Source organism: Canis aureus, chromosome 8 (assembly GCF_053574225.1).
Source record: "Canis aureus isolate CA01 chromosome 8, VMU_Caureus_v.1.0, whole genome shotgun sequence".
In the NCBI taxonomy this organism is placed as follows: domain Eukaryota; kingdom Metazoa; phylum Chordata; class Mammalia; order Carnivora; family Canidae; genus Canis; species Canis aureus.
Window position 1 is genome coordinate 61,008,903 of NC_135618.1, and position 16,728 is coordinate 61,025,630.

Here is a 16,728-nt window from a genome sequence, read left to right on the forward strand (position 1 = left end):
TTCAGGTGATGTGCAAAGCTCTGTCAGGTATGATCTGGCATTAGACCCAGGCCGTCTGATTTCTCGTGCCATTTTTGATGAGACCAAGAACTGGACTTTGACTCGAAGAAAAACCCTGGGGACGGGAGATTACTGTGAAACCATTAAGCTGCTTTTACCAGTAAGGGCTTTGGGATTTGGGAAAGGGAGGGGGAGAAGGAGCCCAAGGTGAGCTTCTGGCATCTCTGCTCCCTGTTGTGTGAGGTGAGAAGGGGGGCGAGACTGGGGGCTGGAGAGAGGAAAGTTGCGGCCAAAGAGCCTGGCCCCACAGCTTGGACAGAATGCCGTCCAGACAGCAGGAAATGGATGCAGTTGAGGAGAAGGGCCAGTGGTGGAAAGTAGGAAGGATCTTGAGGTTCTTGAAAGCTCATTTTCCCTCAGGACTGTGTGGAGGACGTGGTGAGTCCCATCATCCTACGCCTCAACTTCTCCTTGGTTGGGGAGCCCATCCCCTCAGCTCAGAACCTTCGCCCTGTGCTGGCTGTGGGCTCACAGGACCTCTTCACTGCCTCTGTGAGTCTTCCAATGAATTCCCCAGGGATGTACTGACTTCACTGTGTCTCAGTGTGCTTAAGGACCTGTTGTGGTTCTCAGCTTCCCATCAACCACTTCAAGTCCGTGATGCCTCCACCCAGTCACCAAAGCCCTGCCGAGCTTGGACCCTTACACACATCCCAGCTGGTCACCACTTTACCTCCACAAAAACTCTCTGATTCTCATTCTCCAAATCCTTCCCAGCTTTTCTCATTCCCACCTTTGTGCCTTTGTCCATGTGTCTTCAACTTGGGAAACATTTCCTTCACTCCACTCAAAGTTCCTCTGTAGTCCTCAAAGCCCCAGTCTTATCTCCCTCTCTTTTGAAAATCACATTCAGCATCTGTCACTTCTTCTCTGGCTTCCTATTACATCATGGTGATACTAATTATTACATGCCTGGCATCTACTTTTGTGGCTCTCCTGAAACTGTGGGTTCTGTGAGTACAAGAACTGAGTCTAATTCTTCTGTAGTTTGCACTTTTCCCAACCCCCAACCCAACCCAGAACCTGTCCCTCATTGATGCTTAATAATGTTTGTTGAATAACTGTTCCAGTGTGAGTTGGACTTAACTCCGCAACTTTATGTTCCTTGAAGCCAAGGAGCTTATTCTTTTCTATTCTAACTGCACCCTAATGCTCCACTTCTGGTCAGTGTCTAGCACAGTGTTGTGTGTGGGGTTGGTGCTCAGTAATATTCAATAATGAGCACTCAGGATGAGCGGGAATGGAGAAAGAAAAAGACACGGATGGGAAGAGGCTCTACTGTTTTGCTGCAGCTCCCCTTTGAAAAGAACTGTGGACAAGATCACTTCTGCGAAGGGGACCTGAGTGTCAATCTCAGCTCCTCAAGGTGAGCTCTATGTCCTCTCACTTCTAGACCCTGCAGCTTTTGGGTCTCCCATCAACTTGGGATGAGAAGTGCTTCTAGTTCCCTTTGCTTCTCCTTCTAACAGAGAACTTACATTTTGGTTGGTATGTTATCATTTCAGGAGTTCCCACAGTCCTGCCCCAACCACTGATCCAGGTCCAATCCATTTCCAGTGGAGTCTCTTTTTCACTTTTGTCCTTCCTCCTCCAGCCTGCAGACCCTGATGGTAGGGAGCTCCTTGGAGCTCAATGTGACAGTGACTCTGTGGAATGAGGGTGAGGATTCCTACAGGACTGTGATCCACTTCTACTACCCAGCGGGGCTGTCCTATCGAAGAGTGTTAGGAACCCAGGTAAATAGCTGTCTTGGGCTCTAGTGGCTGGGACCTCTTCCTTCCCCTGAGTTATAGTGGGTTCCTTTGAATTCTTCTACGATGAAATACAAACACACACACACATATACACACACACACACAATTCTGGAGTAGAAGATAGAGAGAGAGAGGTGTGTATAGCAGATGTATAGTTTAATGAATAATATTAAGCAAATAGTATCCAGGTCAAGAAATAATGCACTGCTATCACCCCCCAGAAATCCTCCTGTGCCTTTCCTCAAATAACCTCACTCTCTCCCCAAGGTAATCATTATCCTGAGTTTGTTGTAATCATTTCCTTGTATATTTTATGGTTTTACCACGCATGAGTACATCCTTAGAAAAACGGTGGAGTTTTGTGAATATTTGAAATTTATGGAAACATCTGTTCTTTTGTATATTTATTCCTTTCTTCAACAAGTTTGTGAAATTCATCCATGTTGTTGCTTGTGGCTATAGAATATTTTTGTTGTATGTAGAATCCCTTTTTATGACAATACCACAATTTATTTACCCATTCCAGAATTTTTAAAAAGGTTTTATTTAAATACTAGTGAGTTAAGATATAGTGTAATATTGCTTTCAGGATGTGATTAATCACTTCATAAAACACCCAGTGCTCATTACAAGACTCTCCTTAATATCCACCACTCATTTGGTCCATTGTCATCCTACCTCCCCTGGGGCAACCTTCGTTTGTTCTCTATAGTTGAAACTTCTATGGTTTGCCTCCCTCTCTTTTCTCTCCCTTCCCTTGTGTTCACCTGTTTTGTACCTTATTTCCATATAGGAATGAAATTACGTGGTGTTCATCTTTCTCTGATTACTGTATATTCGCTTAGCATAATACCCTCTAGTTCCATCCATGTTGTTGCAAATGCCAAGATCTCATTCTTTTTGAAGGCAGAGTAATATTCCATTGTATATTCATAGCACATCTTCTTTATCCATTGATTACTCAATGGACATTGGGGCTCTTTCCATAGTTAGGCTTTTGAATTCAATGCTGCTATAAACATCGGGGTGCATATATCTCTTTGAATCGGTATTTTTGGCCCTTTATGTAAATACCTAGTAGTGCAATTGCTGGATCATAGGGTTGTTCTTTTTTTAACGTTTCAAGGAATCTCCATAGTGTTCTCAGGAGTGGCTGCACCAGTTTGCATTCCCACCAACCATATAAGAGGATTCCCCTATCTGTGCATCATTGTCAGCATGTGCTGCTTCTTGTGTTGTTAATTCTAGCCATTCTGACAGGTGTGAGGTGATCCCTCAATGTAGTTTTCATTTGTATTTCCCTGAGGAGGAGTGATGATGAACATCGTTTCACGTGTCTGTTAGCCATCTTCATGTCTCCTTTGGGAAAATGTCTGTTCATGTCTTCTGCCCATTTCTTAACTGGATTATTAATTTTTTGGTTGTTGAGTTGGATAAGTCCTTCATAGACCCTGGTTACTAACTCCCTATCAGATATGGCATTGGGAGATATCCTCTCCCATTTTGTTGGGTATCTTTTTATCTTGTTGATTGTTTCCTTCAGTGTGTGGAAACTCTTCATCTTGGGATCCCTGGGTGGCACAGCGGTTTGGCGCCTGCCTTTGGCCCAGGGCGCGATCCTGGAGACCCAGGATCGAATCCCACGTCGGGCTCCCGGTGCATGGAGCCTGCTTCTCCCTCTGCCTATGTCTCTGCCTCTCTCTCTTTCTCTCTCTGTGACTATCATAAATAAATTAAAAAATTAAAAAAAAAAGAAACTCTTCATCTTGATGCAGTCCCAAAAGTTCATTTTTGCTGTTGTCTCCTTGCCCCCAGAGACGTGTCTAGTAAGAAGTTGCCATGGCCAAGGTCATAGGGATTGCTGTTTGTGTTCTCCTCCAGGGTTTTGATGGTTTCCTGTCTCACATTTAGGTCTTTATTCCATTTTGAATGTATTTTTGTGTATGGTGTATGAAAGTGGTTCGGTTTCATTCTTCTGCATGTGACTGTCCAGTTTCCCCTCACCATTTGTTGAAGAGACTATCTTTGTTCCATTGGTTATTCTTTTCTGCTCTGTTGAAGATCAGTTGACCGTAGACTTGTGGGTCCATTTCTGAGCTTTGTATTCCATTTCACTGATCCACGTATCCATTTTTGTGCCAGTACCATGCTGTCTTGATGGCTACAGCTTTGTAATATAGCTTGAGGTCCCAAATGTGATGCCTCCAGCTTTGCATGTCTGTCTCAAGATTGCTTTGGCTATCCAGGGTCTTTGCTGGTTCCATACACATTTTAGGATTGTTTCTTGCAGCTCTGTGAAGAAAGCTGGTGGTATTTGGATAGGGATTACATTGAATGTATAGACTACTTTGGGTGGTAATGACATTTTAACAACACTGTTAATCCAGTGCATGAGCATGGAATGGTTTTTTATTTCTTTGTGTCCTCTTCAATTTTTTTCATAAGTGTTGTATTTTTTGCAGAGTACAGATCTCTTACCTCTTTGGTTATGTGTATTCCTAGGTATCTTATGGAATTTTGTGCAATTGTAAATGGGTTCAATTTCTCAGTTTCTCTTTCTGCTGCTTCATGATTGCTGTATAGAAATGCAACAGATTTCTGTATATTGAATTTATATTCTGTGACTTTACTGAATTCGTGTATCAGTTCCAGGCATTTTTTGTAGGAGTCATTCAGGTTTCCTAGAGTATCATGTCCTCTTCAAAGAGTGGAAGTTTGACTTCTTTCTTATGACTTCGATGCCTTTTATTTCTTTTTTGTTGTTCGATTGCCCAGGCTAGGACCTTCAGTACTATGTTAAGCAAGAATGGTATGAGTAGACATCTGTATCCATTCTACAATTTTTGATCATTTGAGTTGTTCCCTGACTTTGGCCATTACTCTTCTTGAGCATGTATCTCGGTGCACCTATAGATAATATTTGGGAGGTATTTGCCATGTATGGAATTGCTTGATCTTGGGTCTGTATATCTTCAAATATAATCAGTAGAGACAAAACATTTGTACCTATTGTGCTTCCATCAGCAGCGTATTAGAGTTCCCGTGGGTTTCCATCTTCTGTACTGCTTGGCATTGCCACACTTTTATTTATTTTTATTGTTTTATTTTTTAAGATTTTTTTGGTAAATATTCCACTAATTTCTGAGAGAGAGAGAGAGAGAGAGGCAGAGACACTGGCAGAGGGAGGAGCAGGCTCCTCTTAAGGGGCAGGATGCAGGACTCTATCCCAAGACCCCAGGATCACACCCTGAGTGAATTCAGAGGCACACCTCTGAGCCACGCAGGCATCCCCATTGTCAGACTTTTAAATATTTGCTCATCTGGTGATATTTCCCTACAGTTTAATTTGCATTTCTTTCTTTCTTTTTAGATTTTATTTATTTATTTGACAGAGAGAGAGAGCTAGAGGGATTCTGAAGGGGGGAGGCATAGTGAGGAGGGTGAGGGAAAAGCATGCACACTTGCTCTCTCTCTCTCTCTCTTTCTCTCTCTTATGCGCCCACGCCCACACATACACACTGAGCAGAGAGCTCCACCAGGGGCTTGATCCCGGAACCCTTGGATCATGACCTGAGCTGAAGGCAGACCCTTAATTGACTGAGCCAACCAGGGGCTCCTTAATTTGCATTTCCCTAATGAAGTTGAGCACCTTTTCATCTGTTTCCTGGTCATATTGACTTCCTCTACTAGGAAGTACCTGTGCAATCTTTTCCTTATCCTTCTATTGAGTTGTCCATAGTTTTACTTGCTTTGATTTTTTATTTAATTTCGAGTTAGTTAACATAAACTGTATTATTAGATTCAGGAGTAGAATTTAGTGATTCACTGGTTGCCTATAACACCAGTACTCATTCCATCAAGTGCCCTCCTTAATGCCCATCTCTCAATTACTCTATCCTGCCACCCACATACTTTTCTTAATTGCAAGAGTTCTTTAATATTCTGGTTACCAGTACTTTCCCAGTTATATGTGTTCAGATATATTTTCCCGCCCTATAGCTTATCTTTTCAGTCTCTTCATAGTGTCTTTTAATAAACCAAATGTGTTAATTTGATTGTGCTGGATTTTCACCAAAACTTTTCCTTTAGGTTTAGTTTTTTTATGTTCTGATCATTCCAAGGTTATGAAGACATCCCCCTTTATTACCTTAAAAACTCAGTAAGTTTCCTTTTCACATGAAATCTTTAATCCAGTTGGAATTTAATTTAAAGTATGGAGCGAGGGGATCCCTGGTGGCGCAGCGGTTTAGCACCTGCCTTTCGCCCGGGGCGCGATCCTGGAGACCCAGGATCGAGTTTCACGTCAGGTTCCCGGTGCATGGAGCCTGCTTCTCCCTCTGCCTGTGTCTCTGCCTCTCTCTCTCTCTCTCTCTCTCTCTCTCTCTCTCTCTCTGTGACTATCATAAATAAATAAATATTTTTTTTAAAAAAAGCTTTAAAAAAATAAAGTATGGAGCGAGGTGGAAATCTAATGTTTTGTTTTTGTTTTTCTGTTTGCTTGACCTTATTTGCACGGGCCACTTTTCCTAGCACCATTTATTGAAACGTCTGTCCTTTCTCCCACTGCTCTACAATGCCACCACTGTTATACATCAGCCCATATATGCATGTCGGTAATGGTTTTTCATTCGTTTTCCTCCTCGGGAAGCAACCCCATCAGCGCCCACTGCGCTTGGCATGTGAGGCTGTGCCCACTGGGAATGAGGGCCTGAGGAGCAGCAGCTGTAGCATCAACCATCCCATCTTCCATGAGGGCACTAAGGTGAGTGCTTCCCCCAAATCCTCCTCACTCTCCTCCCTTGTCCTGACCCACTTCCTCCCTTACTCCCCCATGACCTGCCTGATCTCCATTCTTCTCCTTCCCTCAGGGCATCTTCATAGTCACATTTGATGTTTCCTACAAGGCCACTCTGGGCAACAAGTTGCTCCTGAGGGCTAATGCAAGCAGGTGAGTCCATGTGTATCCCTCATCTCATGCCTCAGGCAGAGATTTCTCTCCTGGATTCCTTCCCAATGAGGCTCCCCTCTCTCTGTCTCCAGTGAGAATAATAAGCCTTCAACCAGCAAGACCACCTCTCAGCTGGAGCTCCCAGTGAAATATGCTGTCTACATGGTGATCAGCAGGTGGGGACCTTTAACCTTTCTCTACGCCTAGTACCTCCTCTTGCAGCTCAGGCTGCTCTTTAAGGGTTAGGTATCTAGACTAAGCCCTCTAATTCCTCTCATGAGAATACTTGTGACCAGCCATATATTTATGGCACAATAACATATACCATATGTTTCTTGCTTCTCCTCTGATGAATTAGGACACATACACTTTGTTTCCCCGTGCTCTCCTCCCTCTCTTCTCCAAGGTGCAGGTTTACTCTATTATTAGGCCAATTCTGTTCTTGTGCGAAACATGAGCATGCTCACACAAAACTAACTAGATTAAGATCAAGGGTTTTATGAGAGCTCTGAAGTGGGGAATGTGGTTTGTCACCACACAGAGCAAAGAAAAGGTACGGTTTTCACAAAACTAAGGGGAGACCAGAGATGTGACAAACTGCTGAGAAAGTCTCTAAGAGTCCAAGGTTGTGGCAGGCCCCAGGAAAGTCAAGTGCAAGGCTGTTGTTCTCAGGTCTGAAGGTGGGTGGAGGAGCAGGGGCAGGCCAGCTTGCAAGCAGGGCAAGGAGCCTCACATACTTGGCTAACCTCCAAAGGTTTAGAGAGTTGGTCAGAAGCTCATAATATTGTCATAGGAAAGAATTTGCTACTGTTGTTTCTGCTGATGACAGTGTGATGTCACTGACAGTCACATCTGTTGGAAACTGTGGGAGCCTGTAGAGTTTCTGTATGGCTGGCCTTGCTTTTGTACACTAGATGCTGGTGATATGTGTAGTAACCCTCCTGGTTTGCTTGATTCCACTGAGACCTTAGATGTTAACTCTGGGAAGGCAGGGACTATGGCTTGTTAACTGTTGAATCTGCAGAGCCAAGCACGCAGCCAGGCATAGGGTAAATGTATACTGAAGGAAACTGGGGATGGATACATTAATGGTTGGATAGATGGATGAATGGATGGATGCATGGATTGAGGAAAAGCCACTGCAGCCTGGAACATTCATGTCTACCAGGGGTTTGTGTTCAGGCACCACCCTTCCTCATTTAGTTAACTTCCTCAGACTAGCCACATCTCTTTTCTTCATTGCATCACAGAGGGACCATCACTGCATTTTTTCCTGAGTGATCCAACCATGATTCCCTCAAGCTGCCCTAGGCATATTTGTTCTGGTAGCAGCCTCTGCAAGCATTACCTGAGGCCAACCATATACCTAGTAGAGCAGAAAGCCATGTGAACACCTTTTTTCCCATGGGAAAGTGTTTAAATGTTATGAGAGGTAATGTTTAAGTTGGGCCTTTAGGTGAAAATTTCCAGAAGGGGAGTGGTAAGGATGTTCCAAGCAAGGAAAGAACTTGAACAGAGTTATGAGGATATGAAAGAGCCCAAAGTATCAAAGGACAAGCTAGCAGTTCTGGGTGACTGGGGCAAATGCCACAGGAGAGGAGCCTGTGGGGATCATAATTATTTCACTGGTCGTCATCTTTTGCGGGGCCCAGCAGAGCCCTTGGCAGCAGACTGGGGCACAGCTAAGGGTGGCTACAGGGCTACTGCTCACCAATAAGCCCTCTCTCTCTCTAGGCAGGAAGACTCTACCAAGTACTTCAACTTTTCAACTTCTGATGAGAAGAGCAAGAAAGAAGCTGAGCATCGGTATCGTGTGAGAGGCCAGGGAGCACGCATATCTTCCCTCCCATGGTGCTGCTAATGTGGGGAGCTGGTGGGAGAAAGGAAGAGGAGCCAAGGGCTAGGTTCAGGAGAGAAGTAGGATTGGGGCTGCTCCAGGGACCAGGATAATGTTCCCTTTCCATTGTCTGCAGGTGAATAATCTGAGTCAGCGAGACGTGGCCATCAGCATTAATGTCTGGGTTCCTATCCTGTTGAATGATGTGGCTGTGTGGGATGTGGCTTTGCTGGACCACTCACAGGTGCCTGCTTGCCTACCTAACTCTCCAGAGTCTGACCCTACTGTGCCTCACACCCTCTCATCAGTGAAGCGTTTGATCATTCTGTGGTCATTTCTCTCTCACTAGAGTCTCACTTGTGTGTCGGAGAGGGAACCTCCTCAGGATCCTGACTTCCTGACCCAGATCCCAGGGAGTCTTGTATTGGTGAGAAAGACCCTGGATTTCCATTGGGGGATACAGGGCAATGCACTTGCTAGGATGGAGATTGATCTATCTATCTATCTATCTATCTACCTATCTATCTATCATCTATCTATCTATGTTTTATAATTGTTCATCTCTTCCTCACCCCAAACCTGACAGACTTCATTTTCCCCTGTGTTTCTTGCCTCAACTTCCTTCCCCTCCTGTCCCCAGAACTGCTCCATTGCTGACTGCCTGAAGATCCACTGTGACCTCCCCTCCTTTGGCATCCAGGAGGAACTTGAGTTCACCCTGAAGGGCAACCTCAACTTTGGCTGGGTCAGCCAGGTGTGTAGGCCCAACAGCAGAGTCCCTCTCTTGGATTTGAGTGGTACAGATACGTCTGTGCCCATCCTTAAGCCAAGAGTTTATTTGATCTCTGAGCCCTTTCCCAGATCTACTTCCGCAGCTATGCCTGTGTGTATTGCAGACATTGCAGAAGAAGGTATTGGTCGTGAGTGTGGCTGAAATCACGTTCAACAGATCTGTGTATTCTCAGCTTCCAGGACAAGAGGCATTCTTGAGAGCTCAGGTAGTGACTATGTGGTAGGCAGCAGCCAGGCTGATAAGAGGGTTCCTAATGCTAAATCTGTGGTGCTGTGTGGGAGGTTCAGAAGCCCAGATGGAGGAAGGATGAACGTCCATCAGCAGGAGAGTTGTTCCCAAGCCCATGGGTATTTCCGTATCTCACACTTTGAAGAAAGGGAAGGAGGGGATGGAGTTTAAGGTTGAGGAACCTAGGAAGAGTCTGGGACAGCAAGAATTCTGATATTTTCTGATGAGGTCACCTCCACTCCAGATGGAGACGGTACTGGAGAAGTATGAGGTCTACAACCCCATCCCCATTATTGCCGGAAGCTCTGTGGGAGGACTGCTGCTGTTGGCCCTCATCACAGCAATTCTGTACAAAGTAAGTGTTTTCAGCCCACTCTCAATACCACCAGGCTCTAACCCAAACCCTTCCAGAGACCGGATGGTATAGTGGGGAGAAATCAGACAATGGATTCAAGCAGACCAGTTCGCATATTTTGACTCTGTCCTACTTATTCTTTAATATCAAGAAAGTTGCTCAACTTCTCTGAGATTGTTTCCTCATTTGGAAATGATAATAATGCTTCAGAGTAGCTGAAGTGAGACATATATGAAGCCAGGATGTGTGTGTAGGCCTAGTATTTATTTTCGGTTTTCTACTATAACTTTTATGCATAACTGCTGTGCTTGCATACAGTAGATAATACACGATTGCTGTTTTTCAATTAAGTGTTCTGGAACATAAATACAAGTCAGCTTATTTCCCTTCTCTTATTCTCTCTCAGCTTCTTCCTACTCCCAACTTTCTTCCCTGCCCTCTTACCCAGCTCTTCTGATTTACTTCCCTTCACAGCTTGGCTTCTTCAAACGTCAGTACAAAGAAATGCTGGATAACAAACCGGAAGACACTGCCACATGCAGTGGGGAGGATGTTAACTGTGATGCCCCCAATTTGCCCTTGTCCTAATAATTTACTTTTCTATTTGTCCCTACCCCCATGGACTGGTCTTGCCTTTGCCTACAAATCTACTTCCATGGGAATAATTTCTGTATAGATCTGGACTGGTCTGAACAACTTACTAGGTGCTAAGCCAACTTCTCAAGGCATTGAAAGGTTTTTATATTTCAACATATTTGTCAGTTCTTCAGTAATGACTCATTTTTTACAGGAGGAAACATGATGCAAGCATGAATTTTCACACACACACACACACACACACACATACACAAAGAATTGCCACATTAAATGAGGATGTTTATAACACATTATTCTTGTATGAAAGGGCTTTAATTCAGGTACCTGAGTCCTGTTCTAGGAAGAGTTAGGAGAACTTGCTTGTGGGCCTAGAAAACATCCTTTCACTTTTTTAGGAGACTGAGGCCTGATCAGATGAAAAGATCATCTTTTCTTGATGGTGCTATGAGTAGTATCAGGAGAGAAGCCAAAGGAAGAAGTGTATGTGTGTGTTGCTCATGGGTTTCAGCAAGGCTTTAGGTTCCTTGGTAATGGCAAATGAACAGGGGTATGAAATGCCCTGAACTTGTTTGAACCAATATCCCCATTGAATGAGGTCCCCAAAGACTGGGAGAGTCAGGCTTCCAAAAAGGAGCATCTGATATCCCAAATCAACAGAAGACCCATTAAGAGTGGTCATAGAGGATGGCTGAAATATTCTAAATCCACAATTAGGTCATGAAGCCTCACACATAGGGCTGTAGGCCCTCTATTAGAAATCAAGGTTGTCTCCAGAAAGCCAGAATTCACAGATACTGTCAGTGCATGTCAGGCAAAAAGTGGTATTTCAGGGTCTGTAGCTCTGAGTTTCCAGGGGCTCTCTAAGGAGGGGCCTCATTTAAGCCATTTAATCTTTGAGAATCTCAATTCCTCCTCTAGAGAAGGGGATCCAAAATTATATTGCTCCCAGAGTTACTGTGAGGATTCAGGGTTATGTGAAAGACCTTTACAATCTAGAGCCCTAATTACTAATAGGTGAGAGAAAAGGAGTGGGGATGGGAATCTCCTATGTAGTTCTCAAGGATGCTCCCTGGAGCACCTCCCAAATCAGGACCTTGGGAAGAGCAAGTGGAGCACAGGCTGTACTGTGCACCTGTGCCCAGGAGAGCTCCTCAGATGCCCCCCAACCCCATTCCCAACCTGCGGTCCCCAGGGAGCCAGCAGACACACAGTTTCCACACCTTTATTGCCTGGGAGCATCTGCCTGGACCTCAGGGCTGTTCGTAGCCAGTGGGCAGAGGGTTGACACGGGGATTGTGGAATAGAGTGCGGTTGCCATCTCCCCAGGAGTAGGGCTGTGAAAAGAGGGAGAGCAGATTGTCAGTGCAATCCAGGCCTGGGGGCCCTCTGGCACCCTTTGCCTACCTGACCCTTGCTCCCATCCTGCAGGTAGAGGCCTCAGGCCAGCGTACCTTGGTGCGGATACGGAGGTGGTGGTAAGGGATAAACTTGGGGCGTTCGTGGTGGCCTGCGTGCAGCCAGGAGTTGAGGGTGCAGAGGGCCACACTTGGGAGTGCCAGGACGAAGGTCAGGAGGCGCCAGGTGCTGGCTGCAGAAGGGGGAGAAAGGGGGAAGCAGAGATGAGAGAGAAGTGGGGAAGCCAGGGCCTCTGAAGATCAGAGTGGGAGGGTTGGTCAGTGAGGGTGTCCTCAGGACTTTGGAAGGCCACAGAGGCGGGAGAGGGGTACAGGTATGCCACTCACCTCCTGCCCCTCCGTGGTCTCCCTTTGCTGAACTTGCCAAGCCCCGACTCAAGGACCTCAGAGGCAGAGCCATTGTAGTGGGTGAGAGAAGCTGGAAAACAGTGTGCTGTCCTTTCACTCTCCTTCACCAAGGCCTAAATTCCCCTCCCCTCTTTTTGGGCCAATCACCTGTTGAGTCTGTAACATGGGTGGCTATTTTTAGGGGGTTTCTATATTTAAAATGAGGCCTTACTGGCATGAGGTCCTCCTTCTCTCCAGACAGCTGCCATTTGGTACCTGTTATTTTGGTATGGGACACTTAAAAAACAATATGTCATTCTTTTTATAGTTGCAGGGAACTATTTCCTTCAATACTCTATTCCCAGTGGCTGGCATACAGGTCTTTAATAAATATTTGTAGAATAAATTAAGTATCCCTTTGAATCTCAGTTTTTTCATTGGTAAAATGTGTAATAATTTGTACCTTAAATGAAGTTTATGAAATTTAAGTAAAGTAACATAGGGACATGCCAGTTTAATGTCTGGCATGAAACAGTAGCTCAGAATATGAATTAGTCATCGTTCTTTGCAAAGAACAGAACTCACTCTAACTGGTTTTAAAAAGATAAGCAATTGAAACCCTTAGGTAGCTCACAGTGTCCCTGGTGTAGCCAGAGAGGCCAACAATCTGTACAGCCAGAAACAAGCTGTTCTGTGAGCTAGCTCCAGTGAGATAGCACCACAATTTGCAGTGCTGGACTCTGAATGCCCAAAACCTCACCCATGGTGTTCTGGAAAGCCAGATTCTTCTACTCTAACATCCTCTGGAAAGTGGATTCTTCATGAAGTTTGCATTCTTGAGTTGATGTCTTCTGAATCAGAGAACCAGTGGGTCCCAGTTGACAATAGCTAGGTCATAGCCTATGCTCTAGCTTCAAGAAAACCTGGCCTTCTGTCTTAAGGAGGCAGGAAAAATCCCCAAATACAAGAAGAGTACCGATATCAGAGATACTGGGTAGCCACAGACTTGGCAAGTGTCTACTGCTAAATATGTTATTCCAATCTGAAAAAATCTGAGTACTTAAAGGAAAAAGAAGAAAGCCTACGCAGGCCTGCATAAGCCCTGTATCAAAGCAGGTCACTAGAAAGCTACAGGATAGGGCAGGGTTAATTTCTGCCCGGTTTACTATTCTGTTCTCAGCACTAGCAAGAACCTGGCATGAAGTAGTTGTTCTAAAAATATGTTTTTATTGACATTAGTTACCATGTTACATTAGTTAACCCTATATACATGCCTTTGCAGAACTATAATCCAACAGGATGTCTCCAGCTTTGATCAGGACTGATGTACCTAATATGAATTTAATACATAAAAGAAAAATAAATTTTTGTACTTAATCTGAATAAATAAAAGAAAAATGAGAAAGGTGCATTTTCAGGAAGGGGCTCCATATCTATTCCTCCTGTTTGAAACTGAACACTAGCTTCTACTTAACTTTCTGAGGCTTTATTTTAAGTAACTTTATTGAACAGTCAAATGTTATTGGTGCTTCTAAATTCTTGAGCCCTCACTGAGCTATAATGGAATTCTTCCTATGATTGCTTTTTCCCAGTTGGGAGTTTGGACTTGCTGCTGAGAAGATGGGTCTTATTCCAGTTCAAGTTACTTGGCATCATCCTCCACATACAGTCCCCTCAGCTTATGATTATGGCTTTTGGAGAAAGCAAATGACCAAGGATGTTTTTACTTGAAAACATTCTAGGCTCTCCTCCCTCCACTCAGAGTTTTGCTGGTTATTGCCAAACAATTGCCTGGGGATTCCCATCCCTGTCTCAGCTTGGAAGTTTCCATGAAGAATTTTTCTTGTTGGTACTTGGTGAATGCCCTGAGAGATGCTACTATCCTCTGCTACTGTTGCCCCCATGTGGCGCACCTGCCCAGTACTCAGTCTTGTATTTAGGTAGTCTACGCTTTCCTAGCTGATCTGCGTAGAGGCAGTGTAGAGCACCTCCTTCAATCTTTGTATCCTTCAATCATTGTTTCATAAGGTCTCTCTCATGCAATTTATTTATTGGGCTGCTTCCAAAGCTTTAGTTTCTAGAGGTTTAGGTTTTTCTTTGCTTTAGGCAAGGAGGAGAACAAACTTACCAGTTGTTAAGTAAACCCCATTGATGTGCTATCCATCAATCCATCAATCACCAGGGAAATACAAATTCAAAACCATGATGAGTATCCTTACATACCCATGAGAATGCCTAAAATAACGGACTGACAATACCAAGTGTTGCCAAGGATGTGGAATAATTGGAACCCTCCTACATTGCTGGTGAAATGTGAGTGGTCCAGCCACTTTGGGAAACAGTTCGACAGTTTGTTAACAGTAAATTAAATGCATACTTACTGTATGAGCCAGCAATTCTACTCTGAGGTATTTACCCAAGAAAAATGAAAGCATGTCCACACAAAGGCTTTATTACAAATCTGCACAGCAGCTTTATTTATAAAGGTAAAAAATGGAAACCATCCAAATCCAAATCCCTGTCAACAGATGAAGGAATAAACAAATTGTGGGGTACCCATATAATGGAATTCTTCTAGCAAAATAGATGAATCTCGAATTATGTCAGACCAGAGAAGCCAGACATAAGAGTACATATTGTATGATTCCATTTTTTTAAAGATTTTATTTATTTATTCATGAGAGACACACAGAGAGAGAGGCAGAGACACAGGCAGAGAGAGAAGCAAGTTCCACGCAAGGACGCCGACTCGAGACTCGATCCCGGGACTCCAGGATCATGCTCTGTGCCGAAGGCAGGCGCTCAATCGCTGAGCCACCCAAGCGTCCCTGTGTGATCCCATTTATATGAAATTCTACAACAGGCAAAACTAATTTATAGGAGCAGAAAACAGACCAACAGTTATCTGGAACTAAGTGGGGTAGGGAGAGGCTGACTGGAAGGGGTGATAGAACTTTCTGTATCTTGATTGTGATGGTTACATTAGTGTATACATTAATGAAAGATCAGACTACACTTAAAATGGGTGCATTTTATTATCCGTAACTTCAATAAAGCTGTCAGTCCAAATATGCTAAGGTTTTTCTGAGGTGTAGAGCGTGGACAGGAGTCTGATTGCCAATTCTTTAAAGATTTTATTATAAATAACTTTAAATAGCTAGCACTTATAGAATACTTACTATATGCCAGGTGCTGTTCTAAAAGTTTCCACATAGGGACGCCTGAGTGGCTCAGCAGTTGAGTGTGCCTTTGGCTCAGGGCATGATCCCAGGATCCGGGATCGAGTCTCATGTCGGGCTCCCAGCATGGAGCCTGCTTCTCCCTTTGCCTGTGTCTCTGCCTCTCTCTCTCTCTCTCTGTGTCTCTCATGAATGAATGAATGAATGAATAAATAAATCTTTTTTTAAAAAGTTCCCACATATAGATTAAATCTCCCAACAACTCTCTAACAAAAGGACTATTACCCCATCTTATAGATGAAGAAACCGAGCCACTGAAAAGTCTTTTTTTTTTTTTAATTTTTTTTTTTTATTTATTTACGATACTCACACACAGAGAGAGAGAGGCAGAGACATAGGCAGAGGGAGAAGCAGGCTCCATGCACTGGGAGCCCGACGTGGGACTCGATCCCGGGTCTCCAGGATCGCGCCCTGGGCCAAAGGCAGGCGCCAAACTGCTGCGCCACCCAGGGATCCCCCACTGAAAAGTCTTAATCTTGCCAAAGGCCATCCATTTACTAAGTGGCAGAACCAGGACCCAAATAATCTGGCTTGAGAGCTTTCTCCAAATTTCCATGCTACCATGCCTTTCACTGGGACAATTTTGAGAAAGAAATTCCCTTTTCTCCATAATCTGACCTTCTCTAAGAAAAATCCGTTCACATTTGCAAGTTTCTTCAGGCTTTGCCGACATGCCTACATATTTAAATACTCTATATAATCACTGTTTAGCTACTGAGCAAGGGGAAGTTACTCCAAGCAAAAGATGAATCTAATTCTCTTTCTAAAAAGAAGATTCTTTTTTCACTTATGAATGTTTTCTGGTTTATTCATATCTTCATTATGATATTCTTACACTAGCTATTTATTTTTAGACATGTATTTATTTGAGAGTGTGTGTGCACTTGAATAGAGGAGGGGCAGAGAGAGAGGGAGAGAAATCCTCAAGCAGACTCCCCACTGAGCACAGGGCCTGACCTGGGCCTGGATCCCAGGTTACTGAGATCAAGACTTGAGCTGAAATCAAGAGCCAGAGGCTTAACGGACTGAGCCACCCAGGTGCCCCTGAATGCTAGCTATTTAAATTAAATTCTTTTGTTTTGGGATCCCTGGGTGGCGCAGCGGTTTGGCGCCTGCCTTTGGCCCAGGGCGCGATCCTGGAGACCCAGGATTGAATCCCACGTCGGGCTCCCGGT

The 16,728-nt window shown here is 44.2% G+C and overlaps 2 protein-coding genes across 4 annotated transcripts in view; one reads left to right on the plus strand and one right to left on the minus strand.

Annotated features, from left to right (window-relative positions):
* The window catches only part of LOC144319402 (integrin alpha-D-like), a 29,906-nt gene extending 14,519 nt beyond the window's left edge, over positions 1-15,387 (plus strand). For 2 of the 3 annotated variants that reach the window (XM_077907423.1, XM_077907426.1), the window contains 14 exons: positions 6-160; positions 421-552; positions 1,353-1,426; positions 1,655-1,796; positions 6,463-6,576; positions 6,683-6,762; positions 6,855-6,938; positions 8,497-8,575; positions 8,736-8,843; positions 8,949-9,026; positions 9,240-9,353; positions 9,496-9,597; positions 9,865-9,975; positions 10,450-10,725. In XM_077907423.1, coding sequence (XP_077763549.1) covers positions 6-160; positions 421-552; positions 1,353-1,426; positions 1,655-1,796; positions 6,463-6,576; positions 6,683-6,762; positions 6,855-6,938; positions 8,497-8,575; positions 8,736-8,843; positions 8,949-9,026; positions 9,240-9,353; positions 9,496-9,597; positions 9,865-9,975; positions 10,450-10,563 — 1,487 coding nt within the window. In that variant the 3' untranslated portion in view covers positions 10,564-10,725. Of the gene's footprint in view, positions 1-5; positions 161-420; positions 553-1,352; positions 1,427-1,654; positions 1,797-6,462; positions 6,577-6,682; positions 6,763-6,854; positions 6,939-8,496; positions 8,576-8,735; positions 8,844-8,948; positions 9,027-9,239; positions 9,354-9,495; positions 9,598-9,864; positions 9,976-10,449; positions 10,726-13,906 lie in introns of those variants that run through there. The other variant, XM_077907425.1, reaches the window with a different exon arrangement.
* COX6A2 (cytochrome c oxidase subunit 6A2) lies at positions 11,779-12,476 on the minus strand. The gene is made up of 3 exons (XM_077907427.1): positions 12,315-12,476; positions 12,024-12,160; positions 11,779-11,906 (listed from the first exon to the last, which is right to left on the minus strand). The coding sequence occupies exons 1-3, from the start codon at positions 12,385-12,387 to the stop codon at positions 11,823-11,825; spliced, it is 294 nt and encodes a 97-aa protein (XP_077763553.1). The 5' UTR covers positions 12,388-12,476; the 3' UTR covers positions 11,779-11,822.
* Positions 15,388-16,728: the final 1,341 nt, after the last annotated feature.

What these genes read in the sequence shown, in the direction of transcription:
- COX6A2 (XM_077907427.1), bottom strand. Translation starts at nt 12,387, where the DNA reads ATGGCTCTGCCTCTGAGGTCCTTGAGTCGGGGCTTGGCAAGTTCAGCA. An exon ending in AGACCACGGAGGGGCAGGAG is followed by an intron (nt 12,161 to 12,314) that starts GTGAGTGGCATA and finishes CCCCTTCTGCAG; the next exon opens with CCAGCACCTGGCGCCTCCTG. An exon ending in ACCTCCGTATCCGCACCAAG is followed by an intron (nt 11,907 to 12,023) that starts GTACGCTGGCCT and finishes CTCTTTTCACAG; the next exon opens with CCCTACTCCTGGGGAGATGG.